Source organism: Sycon ciliatum, chromosome 12, assembly GCF_964019385.1.
Source record: "Sycon ciliatum chromosome 12, ocSycCili1.1, whole genome shotgun sequence".
Classification (NCBI taxonomy): domain Eukaryota; kingdom Metazoa; phylum Porifera; class Calcarea; order Leucosolenida; family Sycettidae; genus Sycon; species Sycon ciliatum.
In genome coordinates, this window is record NC_088654.1 from 24220284 (window position 1) to 24241668 (window position 21385).

The 21385-nt window shown below is 47.3% G+C and overlaps 1 protein-coding gene across 3 annotated transcripts; it reads right to left on the minus strand.

Moving 5' to 3' along the window:
- Window positions 1-1420: 1420 nt before the first annotated feature.
- On the minus strand, window positions 1421-17579 carry LOC135828697 (secreted frizzled-related protein 3-like). Of its 3 annotated transcripts, none has more exons than XM_065341118.1 (4): window positions 17434-17579; window positions 3025-3755; window positions 2635-2709; window positions 1421-2333 (listed from the first exon to the last, which is right to left on the minus strand). In XM_065341118.1, exons 2-4 carry the CDS (start codon window positions 3641-3643, stop codon window positions 2002-2004), a joined length of 1026 nt encoding a protein of 341 aa, XP_065197190.1. In that variant the 5' UTR covers window positions 3644-3755; window positions 17434-17579; the 3' UTR covers window positions 1421-2001. The 3 variants fall into 3 exon arrangements, with proteins under 3 accessions (XP_065197190.1, XP_065197189.1, XP_065197191.1); XM_065341117.1 differs by lacking the exon at window positions 17434-17579 and adding an exon at window positions 13508-13837; XM_065341119.1 differs by lacking the exon at window positions 17434-17579 and adding an exon at window positions 3851-3969.
- Window positions 17580-21385: the final 3806 nt, after the last annotated feature.

Here is a 21385-nt window from a genome sequence, read left to right on the forward strand (position 1 = left end):
CATTACCCGCCCATGCCTATTAAGGTTCCGTCAAATGACCGTGGATAAGTCAAAAGACCGTGGATAAGTCAAAAGACCGTGGATAAGTCAAAAGACCGTGGATAAGTCAAAAGACCGTGGATAAGTCAAAAGACCGTGGATAAGTCAAAAGACCGTGGATAAGTCAAAAGACCGTGGATAAGTCAAAAGACCGTGGATAAGTCAAATGACCGTGGATAAGTCAAATGACCGTGGATAAGTAGATAACCTGTACACGTGCACAGGGACCGGGGCCGGGGTCACCACAATCCATCATATTGAACGTCCCTACAAGAGTATTTATTATTATTTATTCTAGTGTTTACCTTCGCCAGGTTTTAGATTTTTCCAAAGTGTTCCGCCAGATTTCAACTCAAAGCTCGACTAAAATCCGGAACCGGTAACCCACAACAGGATAGACCTACAGTGCTGCTCAATGAAATCCAGTTGCGTCACCATGGTCACGGGTTGCGCGGCCCGAGACCTGTGAAGACTGGGCTACGAAAAGGTGCAAGACGCAAGCTTGAGTGACGAAACTTGATTTCATTGAGCAAGACTGTACTTTATTAAACAGACTGTTCCATAGCACACCTTTAGTAGGTCACTGCCACATGGTTTCAATTAGGTCAGTAATGACATTCGCCGCTTTGATGCTACTTCAGCATTGGACGGCGTCTGAAGTTGCAAGCAGGAATGCCGTGGATTTGGACGGTTTTTCATTGTCAGAACGATGAGGAATGCCCCATGTTCACCCATTCATTCAACAATACATGTACGCTAGTCGGCGAGAAACAAGCACGCCGCTGTAGACATGTGACGAGAGAGAGAGAGAGAGAGAGAGAAAGAGAGAGAGAGAGAGAGAGAGAGAGAGAGAGAGAGAGAGAGAGGGAGGGAGGGAGGGAGGGAGGGAGGGAGAGAGAGAGAGAGAGAGAGAGAGAGAAAGAGAAAGAGAGAAAGAGAGAGAGAGAGAGAGAACGAGAGAGAGAGAGAGAGAGAAAGAGAGAGAGAGAGAGAGCATTTTTCCAACGACCATACTACTTATTATAATTATGCCAGTCTTCAAGAGAGATTGGAAGCTGTGTCGGAACTCTCTGTTTCACGTACCACTACGATCATCAGGCAACTGATGGCTCCAAAATGGGCAGCCTGAACATAAGGAGCAGCAAGGTGAGAAATCCTGAGGGGTATCACAGCGCAAGAGTCAGGTGCAGGCGTGAAGTTGCCAAGTCTTGAGACTTGAGGCTATGCAGCAGCATGCCAGTCTAGGTAGCTCCTCCTCCTGTAGGACAGGCAGAGGCTTTTCGGATGGATGCACAATTGTACAAGCACATGAAGCACAACAATACCAAGAAAATCACTTTCCAAAAGCTTTATGGACTCCACGCCACTACAGTGCTTGAAGTACAGTTGGAACATTTGTATTTCGAGGTTTTGCCTGCACAATTCACAATGTCATGTCATACCTTTACTTAGTCAATTATCTTTGTACATTAGGTCAATGTCTTGCGCGCTCGCGCGTGCGTGTGTGCGCATGCGTGCGCTGCGGCCTGTCTTGGCCTCACTCATCAGTGTCGTTATAGAGAGAATATAGCATGGAGTTCCAAGGCGTTTTGTGGATATAGAAAAAGTGATAGGCATGTGGCTTGCCGCAACTCAACTAAGAATATGAGGGACTGAGATGGAAAAAAGAAAGGAAGCAGGCGAAAAAGGAAAGCCGAGGGAAAAGTTGAATAAAAAAGACAGATGATTAGCCGTACACGTCAAAGTTGCATTTCTACTTCACTCCTGCATTCACGGCCATTAAGCAAACATGGTGTACAACGTTCTGATTAGAGATTCTCTACGCAGGGGCCGCGTATCTCCAAATCATTCACATTCATCTGACACAATTCCCGTGGATGCTATGTGAGGCGATCAGCGGAGCTTCAATTCGAGTTTTTAAAGGCACCTGCGATCTCTATGAACTCGTATTGTGCCCTAGGTTTAGGCGGCACAGTTCCTTCGTGCCCATTTCTTCACCTTTTTACGCAGTTTGTTGTTGGTGGGGCGGATCACGGATCGCACGTTGTGAACCGTGAGCGTGTCTTGCGTGACCCAGCCAGTGAGAATGTACTCGTTCTGTTTGTTCAGCTGCGGGCAGTCACACAGGTTTCTCGCGTTCGTCGTCAGCAGGGCATCCTCGCCAGGGCGCAGCTGGCGCGCGATGCTGCGCGGAATGACATTCTGCTTGCACTTGGACAGGACTTGGGTGATGTGGACGTGGAGATGCTTACGACCGTTCGTCAACCCGGAGTCGATCAGGCGGGCTTGAATGGCTGCGAGAACAGAGCAGTGCAGAACAACACAAAAAGCATATCAGTAATTTGTTCTGATACCGTAGCATGGACTGGTTGCTTTGTGGCCACTTAACTTACTACACAGACTTGTGGTTTTCAGGCCCATGGCCACTTCTTTCCCGAAGATGCCATACCGCGTGGAGGATAGTAGAGTGACATACGAGAGGGAACCGTGCAGCAGAAGCAATAGCAGCAGCAGTAGCAGCGGAAGCAGTCACCAATAGAACCAACAGAGTACTGCATGCGTCACCAGTAGCATCTCTAGTACTATATTACTCACCAAAATGGTACTGGGACTTCTTGAACAGCTTCTTCTTTATAGCCGGTGATGCACATGTCTGTCGCGAGCATCCCACTAAACGAAAGCAAGAAAAACACAGAGGATACATTGAACTCGTGAGTAAACCGGGCCAGGAGGAGCAGAACATGATATGAATCCAGAGATTGGAAATTACAATCATATATTCATCCTCCGTTATCCCCATTTGGAACCAACTGCCTGCCTCAATCATTTCCTCTCGTCTGCTCCATTGAGCACTTTTCAACTTCCCCTGGAGTCGGGTAGATGCACCCTTCCCTACCCCCTACTACATTTACCGTATATATATGGGGGGAGGGCCATATATATACGGTACATGTAGTAGATTGCATGATCGTAGTGTAAACTCACCTTCTCTCTCGAAGGTTGGCTGGAAGGTGTTGGGCGGCTGTGGAAAGCAAATGATCGTCTCGCCATTAGGGCCAATAGCCGTGGGCTGCTCCTGGAGCAGGGAGCAGTTGAGATCTTCGGGCCAGGGGTAGTGGAAGCGACTCAGCACCGGCATGCACTGATCCTTGACTCGATTGCACAGTGAGCGACACGGTGTGGTCATATGCACCTCCTCCTGGCGTGGTCTATTCTCAGACTCATGTTGTGTACTGGGCAATGCGGATTGGGGTGGCACCTCGGCACAGATCGGGAAGTAGAGCGAGCACAGCAGGAAGGGTAGTTCCCAACTGCAGTTCGCTTGCACCAGCGAATCCAGACCTTTCATCTGCCTCAGGGCATCCGACTGGTTCTGGTGGTTGAGCAGGTTGGGCATCATTGTCATGTTGTAGCCGAAGCCCCGGCAGTAGTTCTCGGCTTCGCTTCTCACAAATGACTGGCACTGTCGGCCCCTGGTGTGATCAACCAGGAAGTACTCGTAGGCGCGCAGGTAGGTGGCCGAGAGCTGGGACAGTGCCTGCGACGCCTGCACAAGAGACACGGATAGTAGCAAGGCTAGATGGAGGGTACTGAGTGCGGCCATTGTTGCGAGTCAGTACTGCAGCCCGGTAGGCTATCCTTGGCACTGTGTGGCGGCTGCTACTGCTGCCAATCTGACTGGAGGAGGTAGTGATGCCCCCTTCTTGTTGCCAGCTCTGCAGATGAGCATGAAACAGAAATAGTGAAACAGTTCTGTCAGTACAACTCACTGTGTTAAATTAAGGAGTTAGCAAGCCCAAGCAGTACCTACATGTGTGTTTAGTTGTAAGCGAGGTTGCCTAGCAGGACCTCGGGGAACAGGACTGACTAGGAACAATAACTAGAGGGCGAGCCTGTGTCCATCGGTGTTTTATTGGCCAGTTCTCGGCCCTGCCACTGGCTACATACATTGTTCACCGGTGCACGGTTTTGAAGTGGCTTTAGGACCGGCGCTATTCCCGGAACCCCGGTAACAAACTCAATTATTGCAGTAGAGAAATGTAGAAATCTTCTCAGGCCAAGGGTCACTTCACTCGGTCAGTTCAGCTGCGCGAAAGTGAGAGAACCCCCTGCGGATGTGTCCATTTAAGAACACCCAGTGGGAATGGGTGAATACCTCGCCGCGCAACTGCCACTGACTGCCGGCCATATTTTCGAATCTCTAGCTGAGATAAGAATGCCTGTTTGGATGTCTGAGGCAGTGACGTGATATCAAGCAAAAGCTTTCCTTGAAAGTGGCAAGGACGGAATTGTAGTCATTGGAGTTTGTTAGTTTGTCCTACCCATAGTTGATATGTGGCAACGTGGACAATTTCCTAGGGCAGACAAACAGTCTAATATACTATCCATTACCATTTGCCCAAACATGCATGTTTGCTGTTTGCCATGCAATCCTACGAGGACGGTGTGTGTGTGTGTGTGGGGGGGGGGGGGGGGGGGGGGGGGGGGGGGGAGATAGAGGGAGATCTCCAGACTGAAATATTGGTAATGTTGCTACAAGGCAGGCATCTAAGATCTTCAGGCTGTGCATAGTGCCCTTTGTCCACTGAACAGAGCCAGTAATACAATACTGAAATAGCAACAGTACCACTAAGTCCTTCCTTGACGTTAGTCGGAGTTTTGTGCCTTTCGTACCTGAAAGCACTCATCAGACGCCCCCCCCCCCCCCGCGCCCCTCTGACAAGTTTTTTTAGCTCTTTGTTCTCGGACACGAAACTTCGAGTAATGGCAAGAGAGGACTTGGTTGTAGTGTTGCTGCTTGTGAAGCCTACCTCAGTCCTCTCCTATTGGACCAATAAATGAACCTACCGAGTCATATTCTACTACTTGGGGGATCCTTCCTAAACATCTGCCCAATACAAGAGAGTGTGCGACTCATTGCACAGGAACTTGATACCTAGACCTGATGGAGATCATACAATTATTATTATTATTATTATCAGTGTCTAGCAGAGGAACTTGATACCTAGATCATATCAGTGTCTTGACGCGAGTATTTTCGTGTTTCATAGCAGAGTCTTGACACGAGTATTTGGTGAACCACTACCGGTACTTGCAAGCCGTACCGACATTGAATTCTAGTATAACACGATGCATCGTCTCGGCTTATCTCATCCAATGTGAGCCCATATGGCCATGTTGCATGTCTGTGCTAGGGGCAACCAGCTGTGACACCATACAGCACTGTACGGTACTGAGCATGCTGCCTGACGTCTAGGCAGAACAAGGAATAGTCATGTACTTGTGTATGCTCGAGTACGTTTCTGACCAAGAGAATACAATGTTTTCTCATGTAGTACAATGTTTTCTCATGTACATGTGTACATGAGAGTACGTACATGTATGTCAATGACGTCATTTGTTTGTTTACCTGCGGGTATCACCGGTAGTTTATCCGATTTTGAGGAGTACCAGGAGTGATGGTACAAATGGCCTTACACGTTAGGTTTTCCACTAGCTTCTATGCCGAATCATCAATTCATCCTCACGCTACATGTAGAATGTACCAAGTCTGCAGTACTGCTAATTGGACAGCCGCATACAGAACACCGTGCACTTTCTACCCTTCATCCTTCACTGACTTTTGCTTGGTCGCTAACGCAGCATCCATGTACCCCTAGCTGTGATGACACCCACTTCATTCTTGATCGACCCAATGCACTGGTTTTCCTGCTCCGCTGTGATCTCCCGCTGCTTTGCCATGTACACTCCATTTGGCATTTCAACCAAATTTCTAGATCGCTGCCAGTCGATATCAACAACTGGCAGATTTACAGAACACCACATGCACAGGCAGAGGTACTGCTCACGAGTACGAGTGCAGGACATAAACCATTGGCAGATGAATAGCGTCTAGGCGGCACTGGTCTATCTGGAACAGTGGTACCAGGTACAGCGGCAGCTCAACTCATCAGACACTCACTGCCTGCCTCATGTACACGTATGCAAGTGTGGTGGGTTGAAATACATGTATGGTCTGGAGCAATCGTTTCGCTCTGCTCCAGCTTCCCAGATGGTATGCAGAGGATAGAAATGACAACATCACGACAACACAATATTTACATGCATGTACATCCAGCTATATGACTGTTTAGTCTGCTCTGGATTAGTACAAAGATAATGATGGGACAAACGTTTACGAGGAACCCTGAGTACAAGCCATACATTTCTCTAGGCATACGATAGGCAACATCCGTTCTGATGCATAAGCAGTGGTTCTGCCAGTGATCGACTTAGGGTATCAAGTACATGTAAAGTGCTGGTAACTGAAATCCGACCACTTAGCGGTGCGTCCACATTCTAGCGGTCACTGTTTCGTAGTTTTACCATCCCGTACCGTGTAGGGTCTTTGCGATGTGAGCGCACCATTCAGGGGTCGGATTTCAGTTGCAAGTACATGTCAATAATAGATGTACTCTGTGCCCCGTCTGTAAAGTAAAAAGGTGGTAATGGCAGTCGAAGATGCACTAACCCAATATTGTGATCACATCTCTTCAATATGCTCCAATTATTTGGCTGGAGGGCTATGTCCTGACTCCTGTTCTACATCTTTATCCACCACTACATGTCCCCACATGAAACAACATGATGGGATTACTCCACGCGTGCATTCAATGACGTATCGTGTTGACTTCATTTGCCTGAGGCAAAGGCACAGCGTGAACTGCAAAGCTGACGTCATATCAAGTTAATGTCAAGCTGAGTGCATCAAACTAAATATAGCCGATGAAGTGACGCCGAGAGTAGATCAAATCAGTTAGTGAGCGACAACACCCCCCCCCCCCCGCCCCCCATCTCTTCCTGTCTTTCTCGCAGGCATGACTATTTTGTGTCAGAAGTGATGAACCAGCTACGGTAGCGGAGCGCTCATTTTCAGTCATACGTTTTATCCCAACGCCAAAATGTGTAGTCTGCTGGTCTTACCGAGTATTGGCTTGTACCAGTATCACCTATACAAATACCTCACCCTAAAACTACATACCACTATTCACCACTACAGACGTGCACTGTCGAAGAACACCAAGAAGATTACGTATCCTAATACTTCAGTACAAACTGCAAGTACATCCTGCATGGCGTCAAGTGTTGCACACAATCTCACTCTTCCCATGGAGACATTGTTTTCTGTTGCTATGATGTGTCACGTGATCTTCAAGGCTTGATCGTGCCCCTTGGGCAGCTGGAAAGGAGGACTATTTCCTTCCCATGTCGTGCCTCTACGAATGCGATAATGAGGTCTGGAAGACTGAATGGTATTATCCAGACCTGACAAGAGTCCAGGGCAAAGGTCTTGATAACGCTACTTGTGCCTACTTCGAAGTATTATTATCTCTAGCTTACACCATGTAGCGACTAACGTGGACACTGGACTGTGCTGTCCCTGGTCATACACAGGGCATGGAAAGCTGCTGGAGAGGACCAAGGCTTCTGTGTGATGATCCTGCTATGGCCAACTATAACTTAGACCCTTGTTGAAAGATGATTCTCTAGCACTGTCTGACGTGAAAGGATCCGATTTCTGGTGTGATCTTCACTTCAGATTTGTTGAAAAATGGGATCGAATTTCGACTTGATAACGACCACAGACGGTGCAGTTGTTACCACTTGAAAGGCAGGCATGCACGCGATTTCCACGGAATTGTGCTTGCGATAATACTCTTAATTTCAGAAAATTTAGTTGCTACAATATACATGTACCTACATTGCTATGGCGCACAGGTAACTGGATGAGGCCAATATACAACTCTTGAAGCCCATCTGGAGCGCTCGACTTAGGCTCACTCAGTAAGAGAGATGTCACACTCGGGAGCACAACAAAGCTCCACTAGTCCTGTACTAGACACGAGCATGCTAGTGTATACCAGGAATAAAAAATGTTTTGCTTTTCCTTTAGTTGTTGTGTCAGGCCAGTGATATCATGTTCACTGATTGCCCGTATAAGAGGTTTATTCAACGTCGGAAAAAAAGAATACCAGGATGATCTCACACTCAGGGCTTTTAAGGGTACATCATATTATCTGCTACTGTACTAGAACGTATACTTAGTGGCTCTAGCATCATCTCACGGCTCTTTGCATTGCATTTTGGAATCTTATGCCACTTACAGTAAGTAGTATTCACTGGTAGCGAGCACACACACTTGTATAATTATGAATGGTTGCAGGACCTACCAATTATCCGTGGGTTAAACCCACTAAAGCGACAACTTACTTCGCACAAGTGCACCAGTAGACCTCCACGGACAATGTCCACTTTACGAAATGAAAATCAACCATCAATCAAGCGGAAGTAGCCCATTAACACACTGCCTAGTAGGGTGGTCATTCAGAACCAGCCAGCATAACTACCGTTCATTCAGAATTTCAGATGATTCGCACTACTGACTGTCGCTGGTAAAAAACGGAAGTTGATTCTCTCACAACTACTCTTGACATCGTCTATACCCGTACGCTACGGGTTTATGATAAAACTATAAATTCTGATCGAGCGGAGTTGTGCTGTGGGAATCGGAACAAAAGCTATCGCTGCTTACCAGCACTACGCGGATGTCGGGATGTAGTTTATTTAGTATTTCCAATTATTTTCAAATTCCGTGAAAGGCTGTTTGCAGGCGGTACAATGCTGTGTCGCTATAAAAATGATTATGCTGTACGGTGACTATACCTACAAGACAGTTAGGAGTTAGCAAACAGTGCGTTCCCCGATCCCTTGGATCCCATGTTGTTGAAGCATTGCGTCATTGTTGCGGTCACGTGACAGAGTCATAGAGTGTCATCCTGTTGTCTTGATGTGGTTCTCTTGCAGTTGCACTGCAGTATTGCTAGTGCCAGGGCCACAGAGCCATTATACTAGGCATTAGCATTACTAGAGGCACAGTGTCAGCAACTACTTCCTCTTGCTCAAGACACACGCTGCTCAACAACGCAAGTAGATAAAGATTCGGAACATGTCTGTAAGCACAATTAGAACTACCATAGCTGATGCACAGCCTGCATCTCAGCATTAGCACCCTTTACATTACAATCTACATGACCGATTGTACTAGTAGAGAGTGGAGTTGTCAAGTTGTTGCCATGTAGATTTCATTGCCTGTGTCGCGGCTCTTCTCCAAATATGCCGCACGGGCCAGGTAAGCTTCTGGCGCGCATACTGCGTTGGTTGTCCTAGCACGGCATGGCACTGCACCACAATGCATACACTTGCACTCAGCTCTTCGCTCTACTAGCCTGATAAGGGTACGTTGAAGCTTGCTGAACTTGCACCCAAGCCTTTGGGTAATACTATTTATGTGATGAATCTTGGCTTTCGTAGTGGGCCCTTGAGCGGCTAATTACATTGAATTTGTCAGTCCTGCTGACCAGCACATGGTGGTCGTGTTGGTACAGTCACCACTGCCATCAATCGCAGCACCTGTTACATACCTCCGCCAGCCTCTCAACGCCTTGCCAAAGCTGCTCGGTCCTCAGCAGTTGTCTGTCAACTTGTACTTGTTGCTAACTTCTGTGCAAAGCCGATTTCTTCTTCACCACAATGCCATTTCGGAGAGGATCTTCCGCATGATGCACAATTACAAGAACTCTGCTAATGTCGTTACGATCGTGTAACTTGCTGGCAAAGTACAATGTCGGTGTTCTTTATAGCAACGAGTATTACATGCCCGTCCAATTCTAAATTCACAAGATTGAAATCAAATAATGTACTTTGATGCATGTGGCTGCTGCAGCGGGTTGCATTGAGGTTTGATAACCGGTATGACGTATTACCTGGGCCTCTGGGCACCATCTCCAGCATTCCGCCATGCGCTGATCGGCTTGGCATTCCAAGACTACAAGACTACAAGACTACATTGGCAACTGCCCTTCGGATACATGTAGGTACCATTGACGCATGGATCTCGGGCCTATGCCTATGCTGTATGCTTTTTAGAACACGGAGGCTCCACTGAAGCCAATTCATAATATGAATTGGCTTCAGTATGATCAGTCACCACCACTGGCACTACATAATCATTGCTGTATGCTTCTGTTTAATATGCCTCCCCTGGGTGCTGAACGTTGACACACACGATGATGAAGCCAAATCTTAGCTGAACGGATGCATTGGTTGGCATGATGCATGTTTTTACGACTTTCACGCTGAGCCTCGGGGCAGCTAGTTCAGATATTACTTGAGAAGCCAGGGATCACGCTTCTCTCATGATCTTAAGAATGATGGGTGGTATAATTATGTCTCGACGGACGACAAACGTGTGAGAACGCCATTCGGATTGGAGTGTCAGTGATAATTCTACCCGATTGGCTATTATTACTAGTAGATCTACATTGTATCCACAGCCCAGCATACGATCACGCAGTGAAGGCATAAGAGTTGTGGGACTTCAACGTAGATGTAAACGTAGTATCCCAGCACAACAGACTTGCGTACACACATGATGCCAGTGTTACCACCGTCCAGGTAGATGTCCTGGTATCATCATCCCAAGGGTTAGCGTCAGAGTGTAAGGAAATAAATTCAAATAATGAAATTATTTCCAAAACAAACATGGAACCTTGAAGCTTGTACTCCTGCTCATACAATGTATTACCTACTATTTATCCATGAATGCCTACTTAACCGTGACAAACTATTGATATTGCTTCCAAGACCATCAGGAGCCATCCTCCCGCTTTTCGCCAGGATTTCAAGGGTAATTTGCATGCACAAGTGAGGCGTTCCTGGCTCGCTCTGTATTTATTCAACAAGCACTCGATGTGTAGCATTGGCAAAGAGCCACTTTCCACTCCACACGACTGCGTCCGAGCACACATACATGACTACATTGTAGTCATTGCCTACCATAATTATACTAGCACATAGCAGTAGTACACTCTATATCTATGTGACACACACTATTTGCCTATTGTGATGACCAGTTCGATGGCCAAGGTTGTCCAGTGCATGTAGTGTTGTTGGTACATACGTGTTTACAAGCCCTGAAACTCGTGGTGTTGGATACCCCAACTGCCGCAGGCTACACTGGGTGTGACCAACCACCAGCCATTACAGAGGTGGGCAAGCAATCAAACCAATTTCCATGAATCGGAGATAATAGTTCCCAGCTTCCCTCATTACAATTTTTGGAATGTAGCAATGTCGCTTGCTAATGTCGCATGAAAGCTGTCCCAACGTTGGAGCTAATTATCGCATCTGATTGGTATGCGACTGGGGAATTGACAACTGATTAGCGTACCGAGGAATGCTATACGATGTTCTAGGATGGAATACATGGAAAGCACACACCCACAGCAGGGTCGACAACGCCCAACGCGTAGGGTGCGAATGAGGGGGATTATTAACATACCGCTCATGTTCTCCCTCTCCTTTCTCAGGGACAAAGATGTGACCTGACTTGAATACATGTGCCACAGGGCGATCACTAGTCACAAGTCACCAATGCGAAGTCATGCCATCATTACCAAATTGATATTGCCTGATTGAGAGGCTGTACAAACGGAGCCTCAGGCATGGCGTGATAGCAAACCAGTCGCCACTTTCAGTGTGCACGCAGGGAGTACGCCATGTTAGCATGTCATCGCTACACGCTGTACTGGTGTAGGTGCAGCTCGACTGCAGGATAATCCCATTTGACGCATATTTGGCGAATATGAGCAGTGCCAGAACAAATCGCCATGTCTGCTTCTAAACATAATACCAGTGACTGTGTCTGTTCTGGATTTTGTCTGACGCAAACATAGAAATAAAACGAACTTCCAAATTAATTACCTCACAAATCAGCTTGGTGGTATTCGTAATGGAATGATGTCCCCGCCTTGTAACATCGCCTCAACCTATCATCCTCCAATCCTCTCATCCTATAACTCTCTTACCCTTTCGTCTCTATTCATCAAATGCCTTCTGGCAATCTTTGGTGTGAAGCCAGTGCCAAATCTTCGCTGTAAACAGGGAGTAGCAGGTACCCTATGCAACAGTTTTGCTGACCACATTCACCTTTCATTGCAAGGAGTACTCAGCACAAGTTATTACCTGCACTACTAGTAGTACATAGCTACACATTCATGCCCTGTCAGCATCCCAGATAATTCCACAAAACCTTCCCACACTGGAATGCTTAGCGACACTTTGGGCAGATAAAATACTTGATCATGCGGCATATGATCGACGTGGTACAGTACATGTGCCAAGAAAACACGTGACGACCTGTAGCATCCCAACGTCACCGTTGCGTTGTGCAGCTCTACTCAATTGGTATCCTGTTCAGTTTGTCTTCGTCTTTCCCTACCTTCTGTACTTTTCGCTCTTTTCCTGTGTATTGTTTCCTTTACTTCGCGAGTTGGCTGTGTGATTCTCAAAATTTAGTATACACGAACATGCATCAACATCAGACCACCTTACTCTCCCGTACGCATGCGTACTTCTACCAGTCACATTACAATACGGCTAGTCTTTGACAAGACATGGAGAGCCCGACGAAGAAACCTGAACTAATAGATTGATGGAGGGAGAGAGTACAGATTGGCGGAGATGGCTATGAATGAAACTCGCGTTTCCTGGCTGAAGCCAAGTGCAAGGCACCAAATATCATTCGCTACGAAAACGTTTAGAGTTGCAGCCATAATGTTATTTTGACACCGTGGAAATTTGTACTTCGAAGCAGTTTGATCAAGAGAGAGAGAGAAGTACGAAGGGATAAGGGGATCTGGAGAAGAAGAGATTGCAATGGAGCCCAAACGAGGGGCATCACGTCCGCTAGACATACAATTTACATGGACATGTACGAATGTTGTTTGCCGTCTATTTATGACGTCCCTTCGTGGAATACCTGTGTGCCGTCTTAGCTGAGGGTTCAACAAAGCCCTCACTGTGCAAGATGCCTGGTATCGACACAACTAGGATACATTGCTTTGGGCACCAACAGCATAGTCGAATCACCAAGTGAGCTCGACGATATCAAGCATGTTTCACGAGACGAACCCGTCTAATTTAGTACGTTGGGACCAGGATGGATAGTAGAAGAGAAGAGTGATAGTGCATTATGCCACGACGATTTCCCATTAGAGTCCGGATCTAAAGCTCTCCCCTCACGCTCACCATTTTTTCCAGTCACTGTTTGCAGATATCCTATTACGAGTATGATAATGATGGCACAAGCAGACGCACAGAAACCGCTGATACTAATACCCCGCTGTTACCACTGAGCACATGTGCGTGTTTAGACGCCTCAGGTAGCAAGAACAGCTTGACAACCTGGCCACCACACTATCGACTCAGTACAGAGACTCACAGTGGTGTGTTTTGATCCAGCTCATTGACACGAAACCTAACACCCTATGGTTAAAAGCAGTTACTTCAAGCAATCGCCACGACCGCCACCGGGTCATTGGATATATAACTCTGATGATATTGCACGTCAGCGATTACGTTCACTCACCGAAATCGAAGAAGTCTCCGCACACGGACCTTGTGCCTGTGGTCGACACTGATCGCTGGCCCGCTCTTTTCTTCGCTGGAAGTGAGAGGTTTCCGCGTCCACCACGACTCCACGAGCTAGAAAGCGACCCAGTTTGCTCGCACCAAGTCTCAAGTGCGGCTGATATCTTCACTACATCCACATGTATTCGACTGATGCTAGCAGGTCACACCTCAGTCCCAGGGTAACAACAGTGCCGACAGGGAAGCCGGATCGACTTCTTCTGCCAATGAGCTGATCGTCGGCTGGAGGAGCTAAACAAACGCCGATGCTATGCTGCGTGCGGCGGTGGAAATTTCTGCAATGTCACAGTCTTCAGCATCTGAGCTCACTTACGCTCGCCTCAGGTCTTCGGCTCTGGTATAGTTGGACGTGTCTGACAGCTCTCGTACTGTCTGCAGAGTTTTAGTGTCGGGTGATCCGGACCTAATTGTGGCATGTAAGCATGCACAGCAGCACCAATATGCAGCAGCAATCTGGACACGCGACAGAGATGTGTCTTTGCGGTGTCTCGCCGTACTCATTCGTGCCCTGCACACAGCTAGAATCTACGTTTAGCGGACTGGCAAGCTGCTACCCGTGCAATCGGGGACACTGCAGTTGTCAAGCACGTAGGCGCCGCTGGCATGCTGCTGTTCGTCATCGCGGACATGTCACAGCTGCTAAAAACGTAGGTGCACGCGAATACCTAGCTCATTTCCGAGTTAGTACATCATTTGTATCAAGCGCTGCGCAAAACTCCCGTTTTTTTAGGCCACCTTCAGCGCATCACTGTAGCGTAGGTAGAGGAGAGCTACATAACGTGTGTTAGGTAATATTAGCCTGCTGCTGGCATGGCTGGGTTGATTTGAAAACTACCAGAACACTTGAAGTGCATTGTAGAGGGATGTATGCAGCACGAGGTGCTTATCCTGTTAGCTCCGACCCACTTCTTGCGAGCAGCAGGGGTCATCCTCTTCTCGACAGTAACATGCCAGAAATCCAGTGATTGCTGGCAGGCCAGGGTGCGATAATGACACCTCTCTGACATGCTAGAGTCCGCTAAAGGCTGGTCTAGCTCCACATCTGCTGGCCACAGAAGTTGTTTCACCCTTTCCCCCGCATGTTTAGATTCAGGCTTCTGTCTGAGCCGCATCTCTCTTTTACTAGTCTTAGTCTAGGCCAGCCTAAATATTTACAATAGCTAACATAGTAGATGAAGGGAAGCATGCACACTGTAGATAGAATGATGCAATGATTTGTCACATAACGTTGTTGAGTACTACAGGCTAGCATACTTCGCAGTAGAATTGAACGTATCGTATCGTATCAGTTCACCGCAGAAACGCAGCTTGGGACATTGGTCAAGACATGATACGTGCATTCTTCGGAGTTCCCTTAACTCCGCAGAGCATTCGCCTGCTGTACGACCCCGTGTCGGAGATATGGACAGTGTTCACTGACACCTACCCACCATTATCATTATCTAAACTGTGGTGCGCATAACCCTGTGTCATCCACCAACGTGTAGTGACTCTGGCAAATCCACTTTGCTGTTATGGTTGACGTCGTTTTTATCTAAAGCCACATCGTAAACACGAACACGCACCTGTGCCTTCTGAGCTCTTACACGTGCGGAATAACGCCTTAACGGACATATAGCGCACCAGCACCGAGTTGACATGTAAACGAAGGAGCTAGCACAGGCATATTATACCACATAGTACATGTACCTGACTGTATATCACCACACTCTCCCTGTACTGTAGTGATACACTGGCATAGCTCGCACATCTGTGGTGTGGTGACCATGTACCACCGGCAACCTCATACGGTAGTCGCCATTTTGATTATTTTGACTACATGTACAATCACGTATGTACATGGTATGTGCATTATTTATGTTATTATTTTATTCTTGTTTTACTAGGGAATTCCCAACAGGCAGCGACGCCTTTTTACAGGGAACCCTACGCATTACATTGTACTGTAGTATCTATGCCAGCCATTTGCTGGTGTGGTCACCGGACTACGCTGACTGTACATGTAAACAAGATACGTGCATGGTAATACATGTACATACGGACAGCGCGGTACAGTTGCCAATGTCTGTGGCAGCGTGAGGTGCTCTCTCCCTCTCTCTCTCTCTCTGGTGTGCTAGACTTTATACAAGACCAGTGTGGATACGTACCGCCATGTTCTAACCTCGCGTTGAGCAATCCAAATCAAATTCCGCCCCGGTGAATACATTCATCATTTTCTAATCGTCTCGACGGTAACAACTCCAGCCCAGCCACACACACACATTTATAACTCTTCACCTCTAACTCCAAAAACGGTCTCTTTACTGCGAATCACGTCACATTCCACTAAATGTTTGGACTGGCGCACCATCAAGTTGAAAACATAAAGGCAATTGTCAAAAAGAACTCAGATGGTGAGCCAAGGAAAAATATTGCAACATGGACAACTGCGAGCACAAGTTATGCGATCGAGCCCAGGCTGGTTTAGTTGGTGGCCTGGATCGCATAACTTGTGCCTACATTTTTCCATTTTGCAATTGCTCCGTCTACATCCATTTTCAGCCTTTCTCTTCTTTCACTGACTCATTGTGACCTTCACTACCGACATTGTACGTGGCCTAACTCCCAGCGGATGCATCGTATCCATCATACTGGCTGCCCGTGTTGCGTTGGAGAAGCGATACACACCGGTAAGTAATTCAACCTGCACAATGCAATACACTGAACGCTCTTTAGAAGGTCGTTCAGTTCTTCACGCATCTTCCTACTCAACTGCAGCCTAGTCCACATTGACAGCTACTGACCATTCGCCCTCGGGGCTTCATCAGGGAGCACTCTATTTGATTGTATTGTATTGCATTGCTTGACTATTCTACTTCGAAGTACAGAGTACAAGTAACCTGGTCAGTGGTCTCAAAACAAGCACCCTCACTCCCTCCCCTTCCTGGACAGATGTCAGCACAGCAAACGTTGTCACCACAAGTATTTTCCATTGGCGTGTAATGCTCCACCTGACCTGACCTCCCCGACATCAAACTTCACACAATTTGTAAATAACCTACACTATAGCGCTAGTCTTCGAACACCAGTCTCGTGACTTCATGAGTATCGATACATGTACATGATGTGTACTACTTCAAGCACATGTATTATAGTTATCTACTCGTGCTAGACATCAGTGAGATAGCATTTCCCACCCTCTTCTGAATAACTGCTTGTACTTTGAATTCAAGTATGGCCGAAGGCGAATGTGGCACTGTATTGCACATCACCTCTTACAATCCCAACTTTCTGGCCATCTTTCATATTCTCACTGTCGTGTTTCGAGTTCTTTCTCTAACGCAGTATCGCCTCTTCTATTTCGCTCCCTCTATTGTTCTCTCTATTTCTATATTCTATCTAATTCTCTCTCTTTCTTTCTCTTCCTCTCTATCTTTTTTTAAATCTCACTGCTAGTCTCTCTCTCACTCTCTCTCTCTCTCACTCTCCCTCTCCCTTTCCCTCTCCCTCTCCCCCCCTCTCTCTCTCGTCTCCCGGCTGGCACATAATATGCTTCAACGGATACCGGATGCGTGTTATGCACTTGAAGAAAGGGATGCCTCTCTCTCTCTCTCACACACACAAAACAGACAACAATGGTAGCCATATCGGCAAGCTGCCACGTTAATCACCGGATGATTAGCCACCAGGAAGGAACACATATACACAAGTACATGTTTGTGTAGCACAGTACCTTGTGACAATGAATTGCTATGGTCAAATACATGGAGCCTGTGCCCCTCGCTGAAGAACTTGAACCAAGCGTTTTGAATTTGCGGCTCCCGAAATGTAGCATGAATTCTGTGCCAACACATACATTGACATGTTAACACAATGGTCACTCACCGTGTCAACTTTCAAGCCGCTGGCCTGAGGCTAATTACGGAGCGAAGCAGAATCCAGCAGAATATTCGAGTCGGTTGACAAGTAAAGGAGCTACTCTATAACGAATAAAATTTGTAAGGGTAGTTTAGAACCAGATCTCCCGAGCTACATGCCACGGGACACTGGAATGGAGGGAAATGAGTTGTGAGTCTTTTCCATAGTGGAGCGTCGGTGATATAGGTGAGATCTCTTCTCTGCCCTTTGCTGGTCTCGCTCAAGTTCTCGCCGCAGGTCTAGCACCCTGGCGCATGGCCATGGCCTGCCTCATCAACGTGCGAAGTGTTGTAAGTGTGAGTTGCGATAGCAGAGCCACTGGCACGGCATTATCATGAGTGAGTGCTGCGTGATTTCGGCTGTCTAAAGTAGGCAGGCCATGTTCGCATTGGATCATTGTGGCTACTGGCAATTTAGCGGGCATTGTGCATGCTACGGACACCACCACCTTTCTGAATGCTTTGGATAGTACTAACTTGTCATACGGCGGTAGTAGTAGCGGTAGTGAAGCCTTTTGCACGGGCACGCACATCATACAAACTAAAGACTTGGTATAGTTTTTGCTCGTGCAACACATGGACACTGAGGTGAGAAGGTGGCAACGGGGTGGTGTGAATTGCATGCTGATTCAAGGTACACTGTCTGTGCAGAGTTGCATCGTCCACACGGGGCGCGTGACCAGTCGTTCAGGCTCGACTACCAGGTGATACTGATATGTGGTGGTGTGTTCGGAAGCAGCCTGATCTGGGCATGACACTTTCCACCCATGCTGCCGCCTCTCATCACCTGACCGTGACGTCATTACCAACGGCGCAGGTGTGGAGCAGTTGCATGTTCATGTAGTTCATACATATAGACAGCTCATTTCTTATCACGGTCTAGTACTAATAGTCTATCCTTTGAACTGAAGCTAAGACCAAGTCCATCTGGGGCATCACACTTGGATCCACAACATGTTGCAACTAACTTACTATACTTACAAGCAAGTCCTTAGGTACTAGTAGTGAAACTTTAGTGGCTTTCCCCCGGGTGTCTACGGAATTGTCACATGATAACAATACGCTGCAAACATGCTGGTATTGGCGGGTTTGGAATTTGGACATCTGCAGGGCTGTTACGGTAGTCTACGCCAGTCAACGGATCGGCTTATTAAGGCCTTGTTCTGAATAAATCAGTTGATAAGCATATTTTGGCGGAAAAGGAATTCGAATTGTGAAGTTGTGTACGTACAAGTGTACCGTGTGGTTGACCCTTATGCCGTTATGGTGCTTTGACAAAGGGAGCATTTAGGCCAGTGTCATCGGGCGTCAAGCAATATGAGAGAGATAGAGAGATAGAGAGAGATAGAGAGAGAGAGAGATAGAGAGAGAGAGAGACAGAGAGTGAGAGAGAGAGATAGAGAGATAGAGAGAGAGAGAGAGAGAGAGAGAGAGAGTGAGAGAGGGAGAGGGAGAGAGCGAGAGAAAGAGAGAGAGAGAGAGAGAGAGAGAGAGAGAGCGAGAGAAAGAGAGAAAGAAAAAAAGAGCGAAAGAAAGAGAGTGAGAGAGAGAAATAGAGGGAAATAGAGAGAGACAGAGAGACAGAGAGGGGCAGGAGTTATTTAGCACTGACATTGTACATGTACTCACACCTGCATGGCTGATTATTCCACCCGAAAAGCTGTCCATGTACTGCATAGCAGTCTTCCACACAGCCCTGTCTGTTGGCAAAGCGACCAGTTAGCATTGCAAAGCAAGCCCTACTTCTGCGTTGGAGATCCCCAGCCACCCCCCCCCCCCCTCGCAAACGTCTCCAAGAGGTGCTAGCTTTGCGCTCATGCTGATCACGGAAGGTTCATACTAACAACTTCGCAGCCTCATTCACAAATTAATGTCCCTTCATGTTATGTATGTGTAGTTCACTGCCCCACAGGGAACGGGGAAATGTGGACCACATGAGAAGGACAAGAGAGAACAATGGGAATGATGGTACTGGCCGTGTTGGTGAACCCGGAGGGGGGGAGGGGGTACTCAACTGACCCTGACTGGTCTCAGCATTAGCATACCTCAGCTGATGATGGTTGAATTCCCCGAAACACTGCGTATTGACCAGGGAGTGGTGCTTTTTTGCAGGTTTGCCGAGTGCAGGAAGGTTCGACGGGCTTCTCGTGTGTTCTAAACACAGTCGTGAGTCAGTCAAGCGTCGAGTCAGTGGGCAGGAAGCGCGAGCTCCGACGTTCGGAGCAGACACTTTCTTCACCAATCGCCGCCGATGTCGCGACATCTTTCGTGCGGTTTCGTCTTGTTTCAAGAATCATCAGAGTGAGGGAAATGGGTAACGAAAATTTTGATAGCAAGGCCAACTCGCTTGACCAAAGATGCATGTATCTATAGCACAAGTGGACAAAGCCGCTGGGAGCCCAAAGAGGCGTAGGGGTAGGGGTAATTGAAATGTGTCATTGCGTCCAGGTGAATGTGGCATATGCAAATGTATCAGGATTCGTGTTTGGAAATGTCCGTCTGAAGATATCTTATTTATTTTATGCAATGATCTATGTTTGGTGGTTTCCATTTACGGATAAGACTGGAAGTTGGTGGTCACCTTATCCGAGTGGTCGCCTTGACAGGTTTTACTGTATCTCTCTTATCCGTACTTCGAAGTTACGGGCACCTCGATCTACAGGGCACCCTTTGAGTTAGTTCGTTTTGGAAATACAAAGCCTACTCTTATATTCGTTTGAGGGAAGGATTCAAACGGGAAAAGTCTGAAAAAATGAATATCACCATGGGGACTCGAACCAGGGACCCTTGCTTACCGGTACGGCCAGCGATGTCTCCAACAGCCTTCCAACTTGGACGGTTCTAAGTTATAGAAATAACATAAGGAGGGGAAGGTGAGCGCAACCAAGATATGCACGAGCTGAAAGTCTCAGCTGTGAAGGACGTTGGCGGGTTATTTCTATAACTTCGAACCTTCCAAGTTGGAAGGCTGTTGGTGTGCGCATCCAAGATGTGCTAGAGCTGTTAGCCAGTTAGTTGTAGAACGGCAGTACCGTCGGTCAGTGTCGTGCAATGTTATCGCATGAGCTGATTGTTTAGTAACTGGTGGTGTTAGTGGACAGTATAGCGTAACTTGTAGTTCCTTGGTCTTTCTCTTTTATATAATGATATACGATGTACCCAACTACTCGAAGACCCTTTCATTATTTCATCTTACAATTATGCACAATAAACACGAAATATGTAAAAGAAAAAGAAAAAGAGAGGAAACGTTTTGATAGCCTGGTATCAGATTACTCCGTGGGTGGAGCGAGGAAGGAAAGGGTGGACCGCTTGCAGAAGCGCTCCATCCATTTCTTTACCTTCCGACTTTGCTTGGACTGCGTCCGTGAGCCCACCAGACTCATCATGCTTCTGTGCGAGTCGACATTCATGCGCCCTTGCTGGTCAAAGTACCCGGTAAAAAGGTAGGTCGCCCCGATTTCCAGGTCGGGGCAGGAGCAGAGGTCAGCCTGCTCTGTTCGCAGTGCTATCATGGAGCCAATCTGGAGTTTCGAGGCACTGTCCGGTGCCAGGCTGCAGAAGTGATGGATATTGGACAAACGTACTTGCAACTCCTTGCGGTCATTCTGCAAAAATCCGCCCAGGTACGATGCCTCGATAGCTGCAGTCAATAATAGCACATAAGTGAATGTTTTTTTATGCATTAGGTAAGGCGTATTTTAGGATCTATTATGCATCGAACCTTCGACTCGGCAAACCTGCAAGAAAGCACCACTCCCTGCTCAATACACAGTGTTTCGGGGAATTCACCCCTCATCAGTTGAGCTCGAGTAGGCTGAGGAAGATTGTGCCTGAAGAGCACCACTTACATAATGTACATGTATATAGTGCTCTCCAGACACAAACATCACCAGGGATACAAATTTACAGAGACGCTC

Excerpts from the sequence above, each read along its gene's own strand:
- LOC135828697 (XM_065341118.1), bottom strand. The coding sequence starts at position 3,643 with ATGGCCGCACTCAGTACCCTCCATCTAGCCTTGCTACTATCCGTGTCT. Across the intron at positions 2,710-3,024 it reads GCCAACCTTCGAGAGAGAAG|TGGGATGCTCGCGACAGACA; the intron begins GTGAGTTTACAC and ends GCTTTCGTTTAG. Across the intron at positions 2,334-2,634 it reads GAAGTCCCAGTACCATTTTG|CCATTCAAGCCCGCCTGATC; the intron begins GTGAGTAATATA and ends CTGTTCTCGCAG.